At 34.3% G+C, this 18,799-nt stretch overlaps 2 protein-coding genes across 2 annotated transcripts in view; one reads left to right on the top strand and one right to left on the bottom strand.

The window, feature by feature from the left end:
* Window positions 1-426: 426 nt before the first annotated feature.
* Smp_024900 (putative retinoblastoma-like protein) lies at window positions 427-15,281 on the top strand. Its single transcript, XM_018798241.1, has 11 exons — window positions 427-570; window positions 605-771; window positions 803-971; window positions 2,707-3,068; window positions 3,986-4,228; window positions 5,424-5,564; window positions 7,578-8,087; window positions 9,812-9,997; window positions 11,933-12,721; window positions 13,812-14,197; window positions 14,923-15,281. Exons 1-11 carry the CDS (start codon window positions 456-458, stop codon window positions 15,248-15,250), a joined length of 3,396 nt encoding a protein of 1,131 aa, XP_018653203.1. The 5' UTR covers window positions 427-455; the 3' UTR covers window positions 15,251-15,281.
* A 486-nt stretch (window positions 15,282-15,767) lies between these two features.
* Window positions 15,768-18,799, bottom strand: part of Smp_135710 (putative forkhead protein/ forkhead protein domain) — a gene marked incomplete at its 3' end in the record, with an annotated part of 43,838 nt that continues 40,806 nt past the window's right edge. The window contains exons 6-7 of the mRNA XM_018798240.1: window positions 17,774-18,251; window positions 15,768-16,070 (exon numbers count right to left, since the gene is read on the bottom strand). Coding sequence (XP_018653202.1) covers window positions 15,768-16,070; window positions 17,774-18,251 — 781 coding nt within the window. The remainder of the gene's footprint in view (window positions 16,071-17,773; window positions 18,252-18,799) is intronic.

The raw sequence follows: 18,799 nt of genomic DNA, 5'->3' as shown, positions 1-18,799 counted from the left end.
TCATAGACTCAACATAGCAGAATGGATTTTAGGAACACATTCGACTCCTTACGGGTAGTTCAATTCTCGAATCCGTTGCCGGCTGAGGTGGTTCGAGTGGTTTCCCCAAAAGTCCTATAAGAAAAAACTTAACATATTATTCGGGACTCGCGACAGTATATCAATTTAAATTACCAATATTTCCTTTGCATCACTGAATATAACTCTATTACTACTTCAAGGCATCGGTGATCTCCTTCTACTAGATACGGAAGCTTTTATTCTGTTCATAACCTTTTAGACCATTTGGTCATTGTAATGATCCAAACTATATGACATCTGGAAACCATCTTCTATAAGTTAGAGGTAAAATTTAAAAAAAAACAACTTTTGCAATTTGTTAGACGACGAAGTTTGAAGTTTTGTTATAACCCATCAGCTTTGTTCGCGCGAGCGGCGTTTTGAGTAAATTGGAGATGCATAATCTAGATTTTGAATATGAAGAGCCCGTTGAAAAGCGTTTTGAAGACCTCTGTCAGGATTTATGTATAGATGGATCTGTTAGAGAGGAAGCTTGGGAAAAGTACAAGGGTAACTAGCTAAATTTGTTTTTTGATTTAACAAGATGTTTGGGCAAATTATTCGATTGATGGTGACCAAATTCAGTGGCTTGTGTGTTCCCTCTATGAATGTTGCCGCCGTTGTCTATCAGACGGGATTTCTGGACATGTCGATAACGCTTATGTATCCCTGTCACGATTATTATCTGCAGCCAAAATGAGTATGGTTCAGGTATGTTGCTCTTACTAATTAATCTGTACAGTTTTTTCATCGTATTAGGAAATGGGCTGACATGACTGACATGCTGGATGATATGAGAGATCGCATCGAGCTCATTGAACGTCAGTTCTCCGTTTCATCGGTGATATTTCGTAATTTCGGTCGGTCGTTTGGGGTATTATTTTCAGACACTGATTATGAAACCAGTCAAAGTAAGATGTTTTTTGCTTAATACCTAAATTCGCATATCGTTCGTATAATGTCAACTGTTTTCATTTGTTAAGAAACCCGTAGTTCGTTTTTTGGCTACGTATGAGGAGGGGACTGTAGAAATTAACCAAGCAATAAACTCATACACTGATATCTTCAGAATACTGGTAACAGGTTGTAACACTACCTACCTTAACCTCATAATTAATTTAGGAGTCTTGTATAGACCGTCCATCAAAATTTCCAATAGCAAAATCTAGTAAATTCATAGACTAATTCCACATTCTGGTTTGACCACACCTAGTTTTCTCCCAACCTACTTGTACGGCATCTGACACCATTCGTCGAGGTTGGGAATGGTTAGGCATTAATAACACATGTTCTAACTACTTTAATCGATGAATGTTCACGGTTTTGTCAACTGATTTACTATATATATATATATATATATATATATATATATATATATATATATATATATAGTGTACTTTTGTATTCTGTTTCTTTCACTTTTGGGAATAGGAGGCAATCTAAATTCAGAAATGGTGTTTGTTAAAATCTGTTTAATAGTATTCATCTGATCTACATTTTCAGCTCGTATGATCTAAAGTAGCCAAAATAAAATGACCAAAACCTTGAATATAAAGACTAAATATGCAGAAACCGCTTTAACTGATAGAGGTTATAATAGTCTGTTTTCATTTCAAAGGCTTCCTTTAAAAATTTTTGCATACTAAATGCTTCCAATAAACAATATGTGACCTTATAAGTTAGTTCTACGCCCTAATCAGATCACGTTGCTTTTGTGCCACCTAATTTTACTTCACCCTTCATCTTTCGAATTATACGATACTTTGATAAAAAACAACACTAAGTAAGCCATGACTTAGTCGCCTCGTTGCAAGTTTACAATCTCTCTCTTCCTAGCTCTAGTATTGTACACTCAACGACTCCACTTTACACACCCATTTGCAAAACGGATCATATCAGAATAGAGTTTAAGCATCCGAAAAACAGCGTTCTCAAGTCTCCCCTCAGCATATCCGAAATTCCATCTAAATCTTCACCATCGTCTAGTGGGACTTAATCATCTGTGTTCTCTCGACCACTCACAAGATTCGTAACATAGACCCGCGCGAAGTTAGGGCTGAAGGTATCATCCTGATCATCATGCTAATGTCATTATTATTATACTATTATTATCCTTGTCTCCTCTTACCCCCATTTCTAGTCTAGTTGACCTTTTATTTATATATATAAATGTTCTTAGCAAGTAGATGTTTGATCAGATTATTCGAAATGTATTACGCTAATATATCACATAGTTCTGATGATCTTTGTCTCATTACACTATCGAAACTTAGTTTAACGTATTATTCAAATCTTTTAAATCTTTGTACAGTAGGCGTTATGATTCTAGATTATAATAGGTATTACGTAGACTTGAGTCACTTTACTGAGCTGCGTTTTATACATTACTTTCTTTCTCATGATCTTGACTTGTTCCTCTCCATCTTCACCCTTGTTAATACCAACTTTTTTACAAATTTCACTTCCTATTAATTTATCACTGCGTTGTTTATGTTTTGTACCAACTTTAACTAATGCACTCATCAGTGTGTGCAGTCCAACTTTAGACATGCATTACGGGGAACTCACCTAATAGCTTCTAATGTTTGAGATGTATATGAACAATTGTCTGCTTGTACTAATTCTTTTCTGATTTTATAATTTCAGTGCGCCCAACAGGTTCTGACTTATTCAGGTTTACATGGCTGCTATTCATCAAGTCTCGAGCAAGTTTTCCAGCAGTTACCGATGATTTAGTCAATTCCTATCATTTGCTAGCCTGCTGTTTGGACTGGACTCTTGGTGCAGTTATGCTTTCCAGAAGACGTGATTTGATCAATATGGAGCAAAATGGTTTGCCTAGAGATTTTTTAACTTCAGTTGCTCAAAACAAAACTTGGTGTCCACCTCATGATGAGCCAACTTGTATGCTACGCCCAATATGTGAAGATAATGATGTTAATTACGTTGAGTGTAAGACTGTGAAAGAACACTTTTTCCGACCATTTATGCTAAGGTTGATTGAAAAGGTTAGTATTGTGTATCTCAGAAGTTATGCTTCTATGTATGGCTATTTCAGAGAATCAATCTTGAGTACAGTTACGTATTTACGCGATTGCAAATGTATTTAGCTCACTCTGGACTTGCAGCGTCATATATTATTTTAAAGATATAAGCATTTTCAGTTATTAGTACATCATATGACTTGATGTGTAAAAATAAAAGTCGCTTAATTGTATTGAATAATATAAATACTTTTGAGTTATGTATTATATTGCTTAAAGATTTTGGACTTATGTAGTGTACTAAGTATATCGTGTATGTACATCGTGTATAAATTTCGAAATTTATAACCAATGAAATTAAAGACTAAAAACCGTACAGTAAAAACTAGTTACTCATGCATAGTCCAATTATAATAGAAAAATCTGAATGCCAGTATTCCAAACAACCGGGCTTCTGTTTTATTTGTTTAGAGTCTCGCTTATTACGTATGTATTCAAACAAATCTTCCCCACTACTTACAAGTGAGTGTGTTAGTAGTATATCTTATTAGTTTATCATACTCGTGATAGAGATTATGACATTTGTATACCATGTCTGGATTTTTTCAATGGAGACTGTAGGTTGCTTCAAAAGTTGCTCAACTGATAGAAATGTCAGTTTGAACTGTTTGAATGATGCATATTTGTAAATTGTTAGACTCAATAGTTTGTCTGATAATTATCATTTCTATGAAACAGTTTGTACAAGTCCTATATCCTGAGCGCAAATCGTTTACTTGTTTCGTTTTTTTAAAGATTCAAGTGGCCTCTCACTTGAGTGAAAATGTCTAATCTGCAATTTCATTTGTGTAACATTTTCAGTGCCCACTGTTTAGTCCTAGAAATATGTTTTCAAAATGTGTTGTGCAATAAATACAGGCGTTTGCAATATTTTTTTTAAGGATTTGATCAAACTTCACCCTTCAGTTCTTGGGAGTTTATTAGAACAGGAAAATTTCGAAATAACAATTCAAAATTTGAACAATAATTATGAGGAATACATTATCGGTACAGGAGACTTTGATGAACGTATTTATCTGAGCCCGAATGCATCAGAAGAGATTGGATCAATTGGAGAAAGTACTGTTCAGTCTGATTTCCATCTACCTGTCGGTCTAACACCATCTGCACGCCGATATATGCTCGTAAGTTTACTTGTTTATTTTTTGACTCATTCATTCTTAGTATGCCTCTAGTTTAACATTTCGATGTTTTGATTATGTAAAGGTCTGAGTTTTTTTTGACATAAAAGGCCAGTCTCTGTTGGTATATACGCATCCTGAGCGGATTACTTCGATGATAACGAAAATATTTGTTACTCTGATTCATAACTCCCGCTTATAACTTACATTATATCTATAGACTTTGGTTTTTCACTGGTCAAAATTTGTTGTAACCGTTATCATTCTTATGATATATTTTGATTGCTACTAAACTTGTATATTTGATCAATTTTGGACGCTTATTCGTTATAATCATAAACCAGTAAATAATTTACTTTGAAGTGGTTTGGATTCTCCCGTTAATATTTCTGACAAATTTGATTGGTCCTGGTCGGTATATGGACATCATGTGCAGATTGTCTCGGTATAGCCATTATGGAAAAAGTTCCACTGCTAACCACATTCCATCTATTTTATATAACCCAATACATACTCAGATTAACATACAACTTATGTTCAAGACAACATCTATAAAGTACCATACAGGTTGGAATTTATAGATGTCAGAATTTGAAATTTTCAAATAAAGTCAGTCATCTAGCATTTTATAAACCTATCGTTTTACCAGTTTGTTAAATTATCACTTCCTACCACGGAGGTCTTGATGTAGTCAATTCTCAATTGCGAGTATTGATTTAGCCTAATTATGTAACATCTCATTCCAAAAGTTAATTACCTTTCTTTTGTATCTAATATCATCTCTACTTCTGTTGAACAGCGTAGCATGATTTGTATGATATTTATGGCAAACATTTTTCAACTGAACTGAACAATATCCACATGATATCATCTTGTTAAGTAAAAATTAGTTCAGATAAAACTGAAGATATTCAATTGATTTGTTTCTTAAAACTAGTTGGTTGATTCAAATTTGTAAACAAGACGTTTCATACTGAATAGGACTGAAATAGTACTATTATGGAAACTTGTTGTCTACCCATATCAATTATAATACGATAGCGAATGCTTTCTATCTCTCAGACGTTCTGTTTTCTCTAAATTACTTAATTGTTTGTTCCCATTATTTTACCTTTTATTAACGTTTACTAATTTTATTCCATTAAATAGTGATTTTTAACTCGTTTTTTGCTTTATATTTTTTCCGTTGTGTTCTAAGGAAGTTAGTAACTCTGGTTTTGGAGGTTTCACTGAGACCACGCGGCGTGGTAATGCGAATGCTGGTGCTATCAGTCGTCTTAATGGAGGTGTTAATTTTAGCAATCCTGAAGCTCGAAGCCAAAATCTCAATCAATTACAAGTTCGTTTAGCTTATATTTATTAAAAACTGAGACATCCTTTTATTTTATTTTGTCTACCAATTAAACGACAAGTTTATTGAGTGGAGGTTCCCTCTGTTTTATTTTATGACTATGAAGTATGGCTTTTGAATGTAGAGGATAATCGTAGATTACTAGCGTTCGATTGTAAGCGTCTGTGAAACATTTCTCGTGTACGTTGGGATCACAGAGTGAGCGATGCTGATGGCGAATTGATTAATGATGTAGCGGGTCTCCATCTATCGAAAGGCGGCTGTGATGTTTCACTTATGTCCAGTCATCGCCCATCTCGACGGACGAACATCTGTTGCTGTAGGAGTACTCTGGAAGAAGACTAGGGGCAGACAATCCAAAACGTGGCACCAGTTCACAAAGTTACTGACTATTGGTCTGAGCCATTCTAATAGATCCAGAGAATGTAGTTGAGGTCCACATGATTATTGTAAATAGTGGTTAGAAACTGCGTGATATGGCTCAGAATAGTTTGCAATGCTATAGGTACATTCATTCTTTGTCTTTTTCTTGAATCCAAAGCTTCTTAATTATTTTAAATTTTCTATTTTTCAATCCATGAATCCATATTTCCTCTGATTATGGCTTTTATTTCTAATCTTTTCCACTACCAATAACATTGTTACTAGTGATATCACTGTTACATTTCACTGTGCTAATGTTATGTGGCAACTTCAACCGATATATATATATATATATATATATATATATATATATATATCCCAGAGTCGACATTACGCATCACTAATTAACTGTGATACGTTTAGCATTTTTACAAATTTCATTTTCATAAACAAGAGCTCGTTGGCTCTAAAGGTGTTGAGCCATAGTATTTTTTAAATAAAGTTGCTTTAATTACTTATCTCAATATAGATTTCAGTGTTTTATAGTTCGACAACTATTCAAATTTATCTTTCATTTCTTTTCTGGAAAGTTGCATGTAGTCTGGCAGTAGTCACTACTCAATAACCAGACAGGGCTCGAATGGTATCATGTTAATATCTCAGACTGAGTATCTAAGTGATGTGTTCGTATCTCACAATCAGCCTTCGTTTTCTTAAAGAATTATTTGCCTATCAGAGAACGACACATTGTTCTGAATGCAAAAGTATAATAAAATCTGAATTGACAAAAAAAACACTGATGAAGTTTCAACAAGCTATTGTACTGGTAACAATACAAACACTGTTGTTCTTGTCCAAATTTGAGAAGCCAATGTTCATCAAGTGGTCAATGAGAATTACTATTAGAAAGAAATATATATAGTAATAGTTACTTATGAGTAGTGTAATCAAATAATGCATAAGTTATTTCAAATTTGCTTCCATGAACAGAGGGCTTTGAAAGTGATTCATTGGTCTTTTTGGAATTTCAGTAGTTCAAGCAACTAGTTAGTGGTGTTGTTAACACTGCAACCCGGTGCATAAACTTATATACTTGTTTGGCAATTTGCAAATTTTTTGTCGAAAGATGTGTAGAACTGTAAAAACATAACATAAATTGTTAAAACAGATCACAACAGATCAGCTTTTCTTCTTGCTTGTCACAAATTGCTGGTCTGTATTGTTGCATGCAGTTACGAACTAATGAGGTTCATAAGCTTAAACTAATCTCATTTATCAGTGACCAGCAGACAAAATCTTCTGTAATATATATATATATATATATATATATATATATATATATATATATGTATAAAGTTACAAATAAAGGCGTATTATCAGAAGAATATTAATAACCTCGTCGTACTCTAAAAGGGTACATTATGCATGCTACTTAAATTGTCTTTTTTCTAAGGAATTATTTAACCTGAGTCGGCGATATCGTCATTTTTTTATATAAAACGTGCTATCTATATATCTGTAGTGTTTGTTCGTTTATGCACATTATACAGTAGTGGGACTTCTTGTTTTACTGTTACCAACAAAAGAAACATTCATACAATCAAATGAATATTTTTATATAATTTTTTCTTTGTACAGATTTTGTTAAATGGTCGAAACAATGAGCCATGTGAATCTTTAGTCCATCTTATCAATGCACATTGTTCTGTATCACCACTCTCTACAATTCGTGAAAGATTGGATAATTTAGGTGAACAATTTCAACGAGCCTATGCTGGGTTAAAATCAGTCAATAGTAGTGGAGTAACAATAACATCAACAACAAATAATTTAGCAATTTCGGCTGCACAACAACGATTACAATTATGTTATCCACTATATTATATGGCTTTAGAAAATATTCTCTTGGATGAAATTCGTAGAATTGAAAAAAGACTGACTACTACTACTTCACTCTCCAGTTCAAATAATTCAAATCAAATACGTCGTACTCGTCCTGATCTTACCACACTATTAGCCCAAGATACATTCCATCGGGCTTTATTCATTTGTTGCATGGAAATAGTTATGTTAAGTTGTGATCCACCAAATCATCATTTTCCATGGATATTAGAAGCGTTAAATCTTGATTCAGTTCAATTCTATAAAGTAAGCATGATCAATATCTTATGTATTTTGGAAGATATCTAATCAACGAAGAAATATATGAAAAATAAACATTCTGTTTTATTAATTTTTACTATATGACTAGTTTTCTTTTTTGAAAATCTCAAATAATCCAATAGGTTATCAATTAAGTGAATTGAAAGAAACACCTCCAACAAAATTCTTCCCAATCCCTTGAAGTGAGGTGTATCCTATTTATGTTGACTGATATAAGCAGTATGTACCACCAGTCAGAAGTGGAATGCCTGTCGACAGCGAATTTAGAAGATTGGATTGTCAATGGAAAAATTAGAAGAGTGAATTGAAGAGAACAGGAAGAGAAATAGAGAGCAATTATATTAACAACAGAATTTAAAGAATCATGAGTATATAAAGGATAACTGAAGGAAGATGTACTCATAATGTATTTAATGTATGATCTTCATATCGCACTAAACCACTGTGCGATTTTGCATTGAATAATAAATCCGTCTTCCCCACCTGAGTTCTCGTCACCACGAATATCTGTTCAAATCAATCACGAGGACGATAAACAGTAAAAGCATCTAAATACAATTACTTAATGTATGTCCTATCCACCTCCAGCGTCTTTTCCTAATTTCCTCCTCAACTGGTCTGTTCTCTCTTACAGTAGGCTGCTGCTGATGGTTTTCGGTTAACAGACATTGAGTATTTTGCGTAGACAATTGCTTATAAATACTTTTACTTTTTTGGTGATGATTGTTGTAGTTTCAGCTCCATACAGTAGAAATGTCTTGACGTTCTTATTAAAGATTCCAACTTTGGTATTAGTTGAAGGCTGTTTTGAGTTCCATGTGCTATTCAACTCTATGAATGTTACCTTTGCTTCGCCAATCCTTGCTTTTACGTCTGCATCAGATTCTCCTTGTTTATCGATGGTGCTGCTACCCAGGTACTTGAATGTTTTCACATCTTCCAGAATTGCTCCATCAAGTGAGATTGGGTTGTTGTTCCGAGTGTTTTGTTACAGGATCTTGGTTTTCCCCTTGTGTATGTGAAGGCCTGTTGCTACACTGGCTGTCTTGACCTGCATTTGTTGATGTGTATGGGATAGAAGAGCTAGGTCATCTGCAAAGTTCTAATCGTTTAGTTGTATCCAAGCTATCGATTGTATTCCGTGCTTCCCTTCAGATGTGGAAGTCTTCATAATCCAGTCAACCACCAGAAGAAAGAGAAAGGCGAGAGTAAGCAGCCTTGTCTGACTCCGGTCCTTACGTGGAATGCATCTTTCAGCTGTCCTCCATGCACTTTGTAGATAATTTGAGCAAGGAAAACAATGACAAAGCATTCGTGTTCGATAATCATACTTTGTGATAAAATTGTCCTAGAGAAATACAGTTGCTGATGATGAAACCTTATTACAAAAGCTGATTGGGCAATAATATAAACTTCCAGACAGAAATGTTAAGTGACATACTAGGGGATAATTCAAATAACCGACAACTTTAGTGATAACTGGATGTCTTATAACAGTGTAATAAGTAAAATAAGCCTTTTCAAATCTTATCAAAGTTTACATGACTGTGACAAAGTAGCATGGCTTCTTACAATCTGATTTCATGCTCTTTTGACATATTTTCAGTTTTACTCTATTTTTTCCTAACAGTTTTTGTGCAAGACACCAATTGTTACTGTTCGTCTCTTATCTATTTTAACAATGAGAATGTTTCTTTTTTTTCTAACAGGTCATCGAAGTTTTAGTTCGTAGCCTAGATTTACCGCGTGAAATTGTTAAATATCTGAATCAAGTTGTTGAATTTATTCTAGATTCATATGCATGGCGCACGAACTCTTCAATATGGTCAGTACTGAAAGCAACCGGACGAGCTCCATCTATTGAAGAAGTTATACCTCCTGAAAAACTTGATCAAGTAAGAAAAATATTCATTCGATATTGTGATGAATTTATAATTATTATAATGCGATATTTGTGTGTGGAACAGTGGTCTAGTAATTAGGACTTGTCACTTTCAATTACTAAGTTTCAGGTTCAAACCTTACTCCATTTCCTTCAGTTCGGGCAACCGAGCAGTATTATTGGCCCTCACACTTAAATTTCACTTCATACTATTCAATGTGAACGGGCAGTGTCGAGCCACCTAGACTGGTGGCCACATTGCAACTTGATCGATAGCATTCGATCAGCACTAAGAAGGACTTGACACGCATGACATTGATCACCACCCAGTGATCAATCAATTGTGATTAATCCTAATTCCTCACACTGTTTATCACCGTCATATAGCCGTAGTATGTAGGTAGAAATTCTCAAGGTCTTTTTAGCGTCTCTCAAACGTCGTCCATAAATTATAGTCTCACCGGATTATGTCAACTGAAATATATTAATACTACATCTTCAAAAAAGTTTCCTACTACTGATCGTAGAGATGGTTTATTGTAGTGGTTATGATCAACTTGTACTAAATTTTGCTAAACAAGGTTGATTTGCGTCCTTTTTCCCCTCTGTTTTTGAGAATTTCAAGAAATAATTAAACGCACACATAGATACATGAACAAAGTACAGGTTTTCTTTTTTGTCAAATCAATTCTCATCATTAATCTTAAAGTTTTAAGTTAAAAATTTAGTAGTGAAAAAAAATTTGATTAAGTTTAAAGCACAAATATATATTTACGCATATAATTTTCATTTTCTATTCATAAACTATAATTACCTATTGTCACAACATACTATTTATTTTGTTGACTTGTTTGAAACAACTGAAGTTGTATAGTACAATATTTTTCAAAGATATGACTAGAATAAGAAGGGGGTTTTGTGGAGATTTTAGTAATTTTATGTAGTTGAAATCATAAGTCAATTAAAGCTAGACCATCATGGAAACCTCGAGGCACTGGACGGCCGTTTCGTCCTATTGTGGGATTCCTCAGCCCAGCTTCTCCACGATCCCCCCCTCCCGACATTCGTACCCACGAAAACATTGCTTAATAATTGCTCAACTTCATGGATTGGTTGAAGTTAGACATTAATACCGTTGGATGCCGGCTCAGTGGTCTAGAGGTTCAGTACTCGCGCGCGAAACTAATAAGTCCTGGGTTGGAATCTCACGAGGCGGGATCGTGGATGCGCACTGCTGAGGAGTCCCACATTAGGACGAAGCGGCGGTTCAGTGCTTCCAGGTTTTCCATGGTGGTCTAGCTTCAATTGACTCATGATCTCAACTATATAAAATATGACTAGAATCACCAGACAGTTTTTTTATTAATCATTAGTTTAGACATTTGAACTACACACGTACCAGTAAATTAGTTGTTATAAAACCCACATTCAAATTCTTGGTTTATGTTTTTCTCATTGTATCATCGTTCGTTGGAACAGGGAATAAAATTCCTATTTTCTTATTAGTTAGGGATTTGTTCAAAAGTAGTTACTGAAGTAGGTTGGTTTAGTGTAAGCTGTTTTGAAGTGTTTTTTATGTGTGTGTGGGGTGTTACATCTACTGATTTCGAGTGTATATTTCGATTTCTACTTAGTTAAAGTCTAGTCATAATACAGCTAGACTTTCTCATTTAAACAACTTGAATTATACGTACTGTGTTGGACTTTTGTGAAACAGCGGCTTAGTAGTTAAAGCACTCAATTAACATTCAGTAGCAGGTCACAGGTTTAAGCTTTGCCTCTCCTACTTTAGTACTAGGTTAGTCGAGTATCATCAACCGTCGTACAATTTAGATGTAACTCAATACTGATTACGTGAATCTGTACAATAATAATTACTAATATTATTGTTTGCTGACTCATTGGTTATTTTTTCTCATATTACTTATTTTTTTTCTTTATCACACAGGGTTCTAATGATTGTTACACAAGAAATGCCACTACTATATCTCCTGGTCAAAAATTATTAACTTCTAATGTAATATCTACCAAAAATATAAAACTCTCACCAAGTTCTTATGCTAAACAACCTCGTCTTACAAGTAGTAACAATAATAATAGTAGTAATAGTATTACATCTAAAATATCAGTTAGTCGGCAACAAAATATTGAATTTTCAACAAATCAACCTGGTATCTATCGACTACTTTCATCGGGAGTTGAAGATGAATCTGCTCAAGCAGCAGCTCAACTACTCGCAAGTGGAGCTACTGACTCAGTTAATATGGATTCTGGTCTTCTCGGAACACCAGATGATGTTGGCATCAATCAGGACAATGTGAATATTGATGTGAAACCGATAACAGAGCAATTAGTTGATGATTATATTGTAAACACTGCAGTTACTGTGACTAGCGCTACTAACACAGTTAACAGTAGTAGTAATAGTACTGTTGTTACATCTGTAACGTCTGGTTCAGGCAATACAATTAATTATTTTTCTGTTCGACATGATTCAATTGCCATATTTTTTCGACAAACTTATCAAGTGGCCAGTTTGCGTTTAAGAGATTTATGCGAACGTTTAAGTCTTACTCGTGAACTTATGGCAAAAATTTGGACATGTATAGAACAAGTAATTGTACATGAAACTGAATTGCTTAGAGATCGCTGTTTAGATCAAGTTATAATGTGTTGCATTTATGGTATATGCAAGCTTGTTCTCTATCGTCCGCTTACATTTGTTGATATAGTTCAAGTAAGTGGTTCAGAGTTGTTTTTTCCTAGATTTCGTAAAGATTGTTATAAGTTATCTTGTATGATGCTAATGATAGACGGATTTAATTAACGAGCTACAAATGTTCAGTATGGGGTTGTAGAGTTTCTTGAGTCTCATTGAAATCACTAACCAACCTAGGTTAGACCACCATTGGAAGATAGTTGCACAATGTCGTGCGTTGATTGAGGTTAGACACTAACATTTTTAGATGGCAGCTCACTGGTCTAGATGTTTAGCAAGCGTTCGCGCGCATGATCGAAGGTCCTGTGTTCGATTTCCGCGTGACGAATCGTGGATGTCCATTACATAGGAGTCCCCTACTATTACGAAACGGTCGCCCAGTGCTTCCGGGTTTTCATTGGTGGTTTAACTTGGATCAGTTTATGATTTCAATTAAAGTACAAATGCTTAGAATACAAGGTTAGTGGATGAGAAACAAATATCAGATTCTCACATACATGTATGCATCAGTATTGTAGATGCTAGACAGTTCCAGTTATTAAATGGTAGGTTGGGACTTGCATCCTGTATTCTCCTCTTTAAAGTGGTCGTGTGTTACATTCCTAATCTTCATGAAAAAGTGTGGCTCAAAAGATAGAGCAGAGGCCTATTGTTAAAATTACCTATAAAATCACGTGTTTTTAATCTGAATTCTGCTTTGACTCTATTTCTTGGTACATAATCTTTGGTTTTCCATTATTGCCCAGTTCCAATATCGTTTGGAAATGATATGCAAAAGGATAGTCTTCTTTTTTTTATAGTAGCATAGCGTTAAAAACATTTGAAGTTCTCATGTCTTTAGATTTTGCACCAATCGTTAAGTTGTTAGTTAATTAAGTGCAAGCCCTATCAAATTCACCTGTCCTAGACCAGATCAGTTAAGTAATACCACGATCGTTGTGTAATAAATTAAGCTCATGAACGCTTGCACATAACTAATTCGCTGCATTATTATCATCGATTTTCTAGATACTTGTTAGTATGAAGTTTATTCAATAGACTTAGAAGCATTGAAAGACACCCTATAGGTATAAAATCATAATGACCAAATTTCCAATCCAATTTACAGGTATATAGAATGCAACCTCAATCTTATCGAGATATATATCGTCGTGTACTCATCAACCGAGTTTCTTATGGTCGTGGCAATACCGAAGAACGCGGCGATTTGTCTCGATTTTACAATGTTATTTTTTTACCACAAATGAAAGACTTCATTAAAAAGGCAGCATCTGTACGTTCTACATATAATGAGACAGATCCTAATTGTCGAACAGGACATCATTCATTAGGCTCTGATTCAACTGATGATAACACTGTATTGAACCAATGGACACTTCATCCATCACTATCCCCAATGCCTATGCTTGTAAATAATTTAGCTTCAAATACTGCTGCGGCCCTGAATTTAGGTTTTGATCCAGCAACTACATCGGGAGATATAATGCAAGCTAGGTAAGTGAATAAATAATGTACTACAACAATTGTTCACATTCTACTCGTTATTTATGCATATATGTGTGTATGAAATAGGTAATCTTTACTAAACTAATAATTATTTCACAACAATACTAGAACACTATGACAGCATCATAAGGGTTAGATAAAATTCAAAACATTCCCGTCATCGCATAGACTATTAGTGGAATATTAAGTTTATCTGGCTCATTTCTAATGAAAATGTGTCGAATTTTTATATGGCGACTGTTACACTTTATTTTATTATTAATTTGTAATGAAAAAGGACGAAACGCGCGTCCTGGATTCCACTGCTAGCCACTATCCATCTTTGCTTGCCATGTCTATGTTTATATTATATTATTATACTTTAGACTAATTATTTTGATTAAAGCTAATTTCTTAAAATTCATTCTAACAAATAACTCCTCTCGACCTACTTCGGTTCGGACAACCTGGAAGTTTCACTAGCCGTGACTCGAAGTCAAATATTACGAATCTGTGTATCTGGTAGTGAATTAAGGCTGGAATATGAAAATGTAGAAACACATCTTATTTATCGCATTTAAAACCAATCAAAAAGGATTCTTGTCACATTACTACAGTAAGAAAGATTTTAGATTCTATAGTAATCATCTTTTAGTAACAACCATCTATATCCATTTATAAAATTATCATTAATTCGCGATAACTGGTTTATCATAACTATTTTTACATTGTAGGCGTCTAGCCAGTAATCGTAATATATTCATCAGTCCAGTTAAACAACAAGTAAACCTATCTCCGAAAAAAGTTATTTTTACAGTTGGTCGAAGTACTGGTAAAGATTTACAAGATGTTAATCTAATGATAAGCTCTGCTGAACGTCGTGCATCAATGGCCAATTTAACAATGGGTTTAAAACGTCCAGCAGGTAGTGGCAGTACAACCACTACATATGTAGCTAATTCATCTCCATTCACAGTCACTTCTGGAACAAGTTCATCACGTACAGTTACATTAGTTGGACCAGGTGGATTCACTACAAAACGTATAGATTTTGATATGTAAACATTAACTCAATCAACATTGTATTATTATTGTCAGTATCACGGCTATTTTATTATACTTTTTTTTCTTTGAAAGTAAAACAAACAAAAATTGAACATTCACTAATTCATTGTTTTGTTTAAATGATCTTTATGTGAACAAACAATATCTCTATATAAATGATAACAAGAATTTTAAAAACAAAAAAAACCCATTTACTTTCTTTTTGCTGGAAATTTTTTTCTCATATTGAAGAATGATTCTTGTACATAATAGAAATAATAATAATATTTAACTCTAGTGTATTATTATAGCATTCCTTGTATGTATAATGTTTATATATTGATCGGTTATTATTATTAATGTTATGTTTTTTTGTTTTTTAACTGTTTCATCAGATCTAGGAGGGGGGTAGGGTATTTGTTTTAGGATTTTTAATCTGTTTTTTCGTTAAAATGTGTTTTTTTTATTAGAATGAAAGGGAAAGAGCAATAATGGTAGTAAATCATAATCTTTAAAATGATAATAATAATAAAATCTAGGATTGCATTACATAAAAAGTGGTTGGATTTAAGAAAAAGTGATTTTTCATAGTGGTTTCTTTATGTTTGTCTGCTTGTTCTTGTTCTACTTCTTCTTCTGGAGATCGAGAACATTTCGATGCCCAAAATGGTGGCGATAATGCACTTGAAATTGATGTGGGTGATATGGATAATTGATCTGTATGTCGATGTTTTCGGTTTAGTGGAAAATCATTAATATTTGTAGTGGCGCTTAAATCAGTTGGGACATCAGATGTAGAAAAAGATTCTTCATGTGTAGAATTTCTTATGTTTTCATTCTAAAGAATACGTTTAAATTGTGTTAAAAAGAGTAGTTAGATTATGCGAAAGTAAAAAATTAAATGGATAATCATTAGTCTAAGAACTAGGAATTAATTTTCATACCTGTAAGGAACATTTTTAGTAAATGGTAATCAAATGTAGCGTCTGACACAAGTTAACACACCACACTATCATGACGGGGCCCCAAAATGCCCTGGTACGGCCAAGAGTGGGGAGAATGAGCTCTCACATGGCCACGCGTATACAGCCATTGCCAAGAAGATCCCACCCACTGCCTTCTCGTAGCGAGGGTGTTGTTTACGAAATTGAGAGGACGAATATTCGGAGGATCTACCTAGGAGAGTTGGAAAACCCTGATTCCAAAACAATGGTGCACATGGGCTCCAAGATCCTAAGGAAACAACTGGCGTATGAACTTATCGTTGGTCACTGACTACCATGAGACTGCATCTCCTTACGATGGTCTACTGCCTTGTGGATTAGACCTTTAGGTCAAAGGCTCGAGGTGTGGCCCCCTAAAAAAACCACCGGTTTAGGTTTGGGCATCTGGACAGTATCCCATCCTTCACACAAATCGGATGATTGATGTGGCGCATATGTATTTCGTGCCCCCTTGTACCAATGTTTATGTGTTTAAATAAAATAATAAGTGGAAAAAATGACGGCATGAAGTTAACAAAGTCACTAACAACAAAGATTGAAATAATGTCGTAGCAATGATGACAACAAAGGCTTGCCATTAAAGAATGCTGAAATTCAAAGTCTAGAGTAAGATGGATTAGATGCATTTGCGTTGTTGTGACCGACTCTGATTTGTGTCACTTGGCATCTCGAACCACTGGTCGCGCGAACCCCAAATGTGAAATCTAAACCTACTAAATTAACTTAAATCAGCAGTCAGTGGCATCTTTCTTCCAAACAACATACGTAATACATCTCAACCATATCAGACGAAAAATATTCGCCACTATTCCAAATAATATCTCTTAGTCGACCAAATTTTTTCAAGTCCCTGAGACTATGAAACAAACGAGCCAAATTGAATAACCTGTGTTCAAGTTTCTCTGGTTCAGAATGCTGTATGGTCTGAATAATATCAGATAGTTTGTTATGTTATAAACACTAAGTACTCGAGCATTTTTTTCATCAGATCAGTCATAAGTGCCGTAGAATTTGGGGCATACGCAAACCTAGCGAAATTGCCACTAAGTCGCTGTGAGATGTAATTTTCGAGACAGATGACGGAATAGTAGTTAGTAAAAATAGAAATTTTAGCAATGGTGGCAGAATAAAAATAGAGGTGATATGACATGAAGAAAATGAAAAGAAGTAGAGGGTTTTTAGAATAAAAATACTCAGGTTTTCGGAGAACCATTACATCAATCTATACCATCGTGAGCTGTCATCCAATCATTGTTTACAATGATTGCGCGGATTTCAACCAGTTGATCACCTATTAATATAGTTCATTTCAACGGTGGATGGTTTCACGCCTTTGATCGGTCACCTTTAGCTTCTCTCTAACTTATTGCGCGTCAAACTTGGTGGTGGTTAAGGATTAAAAAAATGTCTGGATCTGAGCCATAGCTAGCACATTGTTCTAGGTTGTATGTTGGTAACGACCGACTTATTGTAACTTTTCTCCATAATAAAAATATTCTAAATTTCTTGGCGTATTGACAAAAAGAAGTAAACTTACCTTTGTAATAATTCCATCGTTATTTGTAGATAATGTAAGATTGTTTAAATTTTGATGAGCTTTAACTAATTGAGAGGCTAAAAATAAATTATTTTTCCGAAATTCTCGATCAGATAATTGCCATAATTCATGAAATGCTGTTAATGATGATGACGACAAGTTATCACAACCAATATTAGCCAATCTCAACCATTCTTGATTGTTATTCAATGCGCCCCAGTTGAAGTTCGGTGATACAGGCAATAGGAATGATGGTAAATTATTATTGAAATCGGATGGAACTGACAATTTCGTAGTTAGACAGTGTGAATCTTCCTGTATAGAATCTGATATATTATTTCCACCATTTAAAATTTGTTTAAAACCTAAATTCATGTTAGAATTAATGTTACTGTTACTATGATTAGCAAGTAAGGCAGCTGTATCGAGATCATGTGATAAAATCATTGTACGTGTAGGTGGATGTGATTGTAATTTCCTGTCATTTAAAAAAAAGAAACAAACATTGGAGACTGGAAATAATGAAAAGTTCAAAAAAGGAAACATTTTAACTTCAATCATGATCCAAAGAAAAAATTCCTCTTTTTGTAATACATTTAACTTAATTTGTTTCGAAATCAACATATAGTCTGTTATGATGCTTTCATAGTGAAGGAAGAAAAAACTCAAACTTGGTACAAATGCTTTAAAAGTTTAAAAAGATTAGAATACACGGAAGGGAGTTTGTTTATAAATTAGAAATAGGTGTAATCTATCTATCGAACTCGTGATACCTAAATGTCCAAGTTCGAAACAAAATTGGTTGTGTATGCCATAATGTACATGTCTAGATACATAGTATATTTAGTGTCTGCATGACATGTATTTTGCACCTAAATGTAAAATATTCCTAGGAGATTGGCAGGGTCTGTGTCTACATTCACTCCTTATGGTGAGTAGTTAAAAACAATTGAAAATTTCATGTTGCTGGATGGTATGAGTGCTGGTGGTGGCGTGAGCAATTATATTTATCTATGTGTAGTAAAA

This window comes from Schistosoma mansoni, chromosome 6 (assembly GCF_000237925.1).
Source record: "Schistosoma mansoni strain Puerto Rico chromosome 6, complete genome".
Taxonomy (NCBI): domain Eukaryota; kingdom Metazoa; phylum Platyhelminthes; class Trematoda; order Strigeidida; family Schistosomatidae; genus Schistosoma; species Schistosoma mansoni.
Note: the sequence above shows the minus strand (reverse complement) of the source record. Positions and strands in the feature narration are given on the sequence as shown.

What these genes read in the sequence shown, in the direction of transcription:
- Smp_024900 (XM_018798241.1), top strand. Translation starts at nt 456, where the DNA reads ATGCATAATCTAGATTTTGAATATGAAGAGCCCGTTGAAAAGCGTTTT. An exon ending in AAAATCTCAATCAATTACAA is followed by an intron (nt 5,565 to 7,577) that starts GTTCGTTTAGCT and finishes TTCTTTGTACAG; the next exon opens with ATTTTGTTAAATGGTCGAAA. An exon ending in ATTCAGTTCAATTCTATAAA is followed by an intron (nt 8,088 to 9,811) that starts GTAAGCATGATC and finishes TTTTTCTAACAG; the next exon opens with GTCATCGAAGTTTTAGTTCG.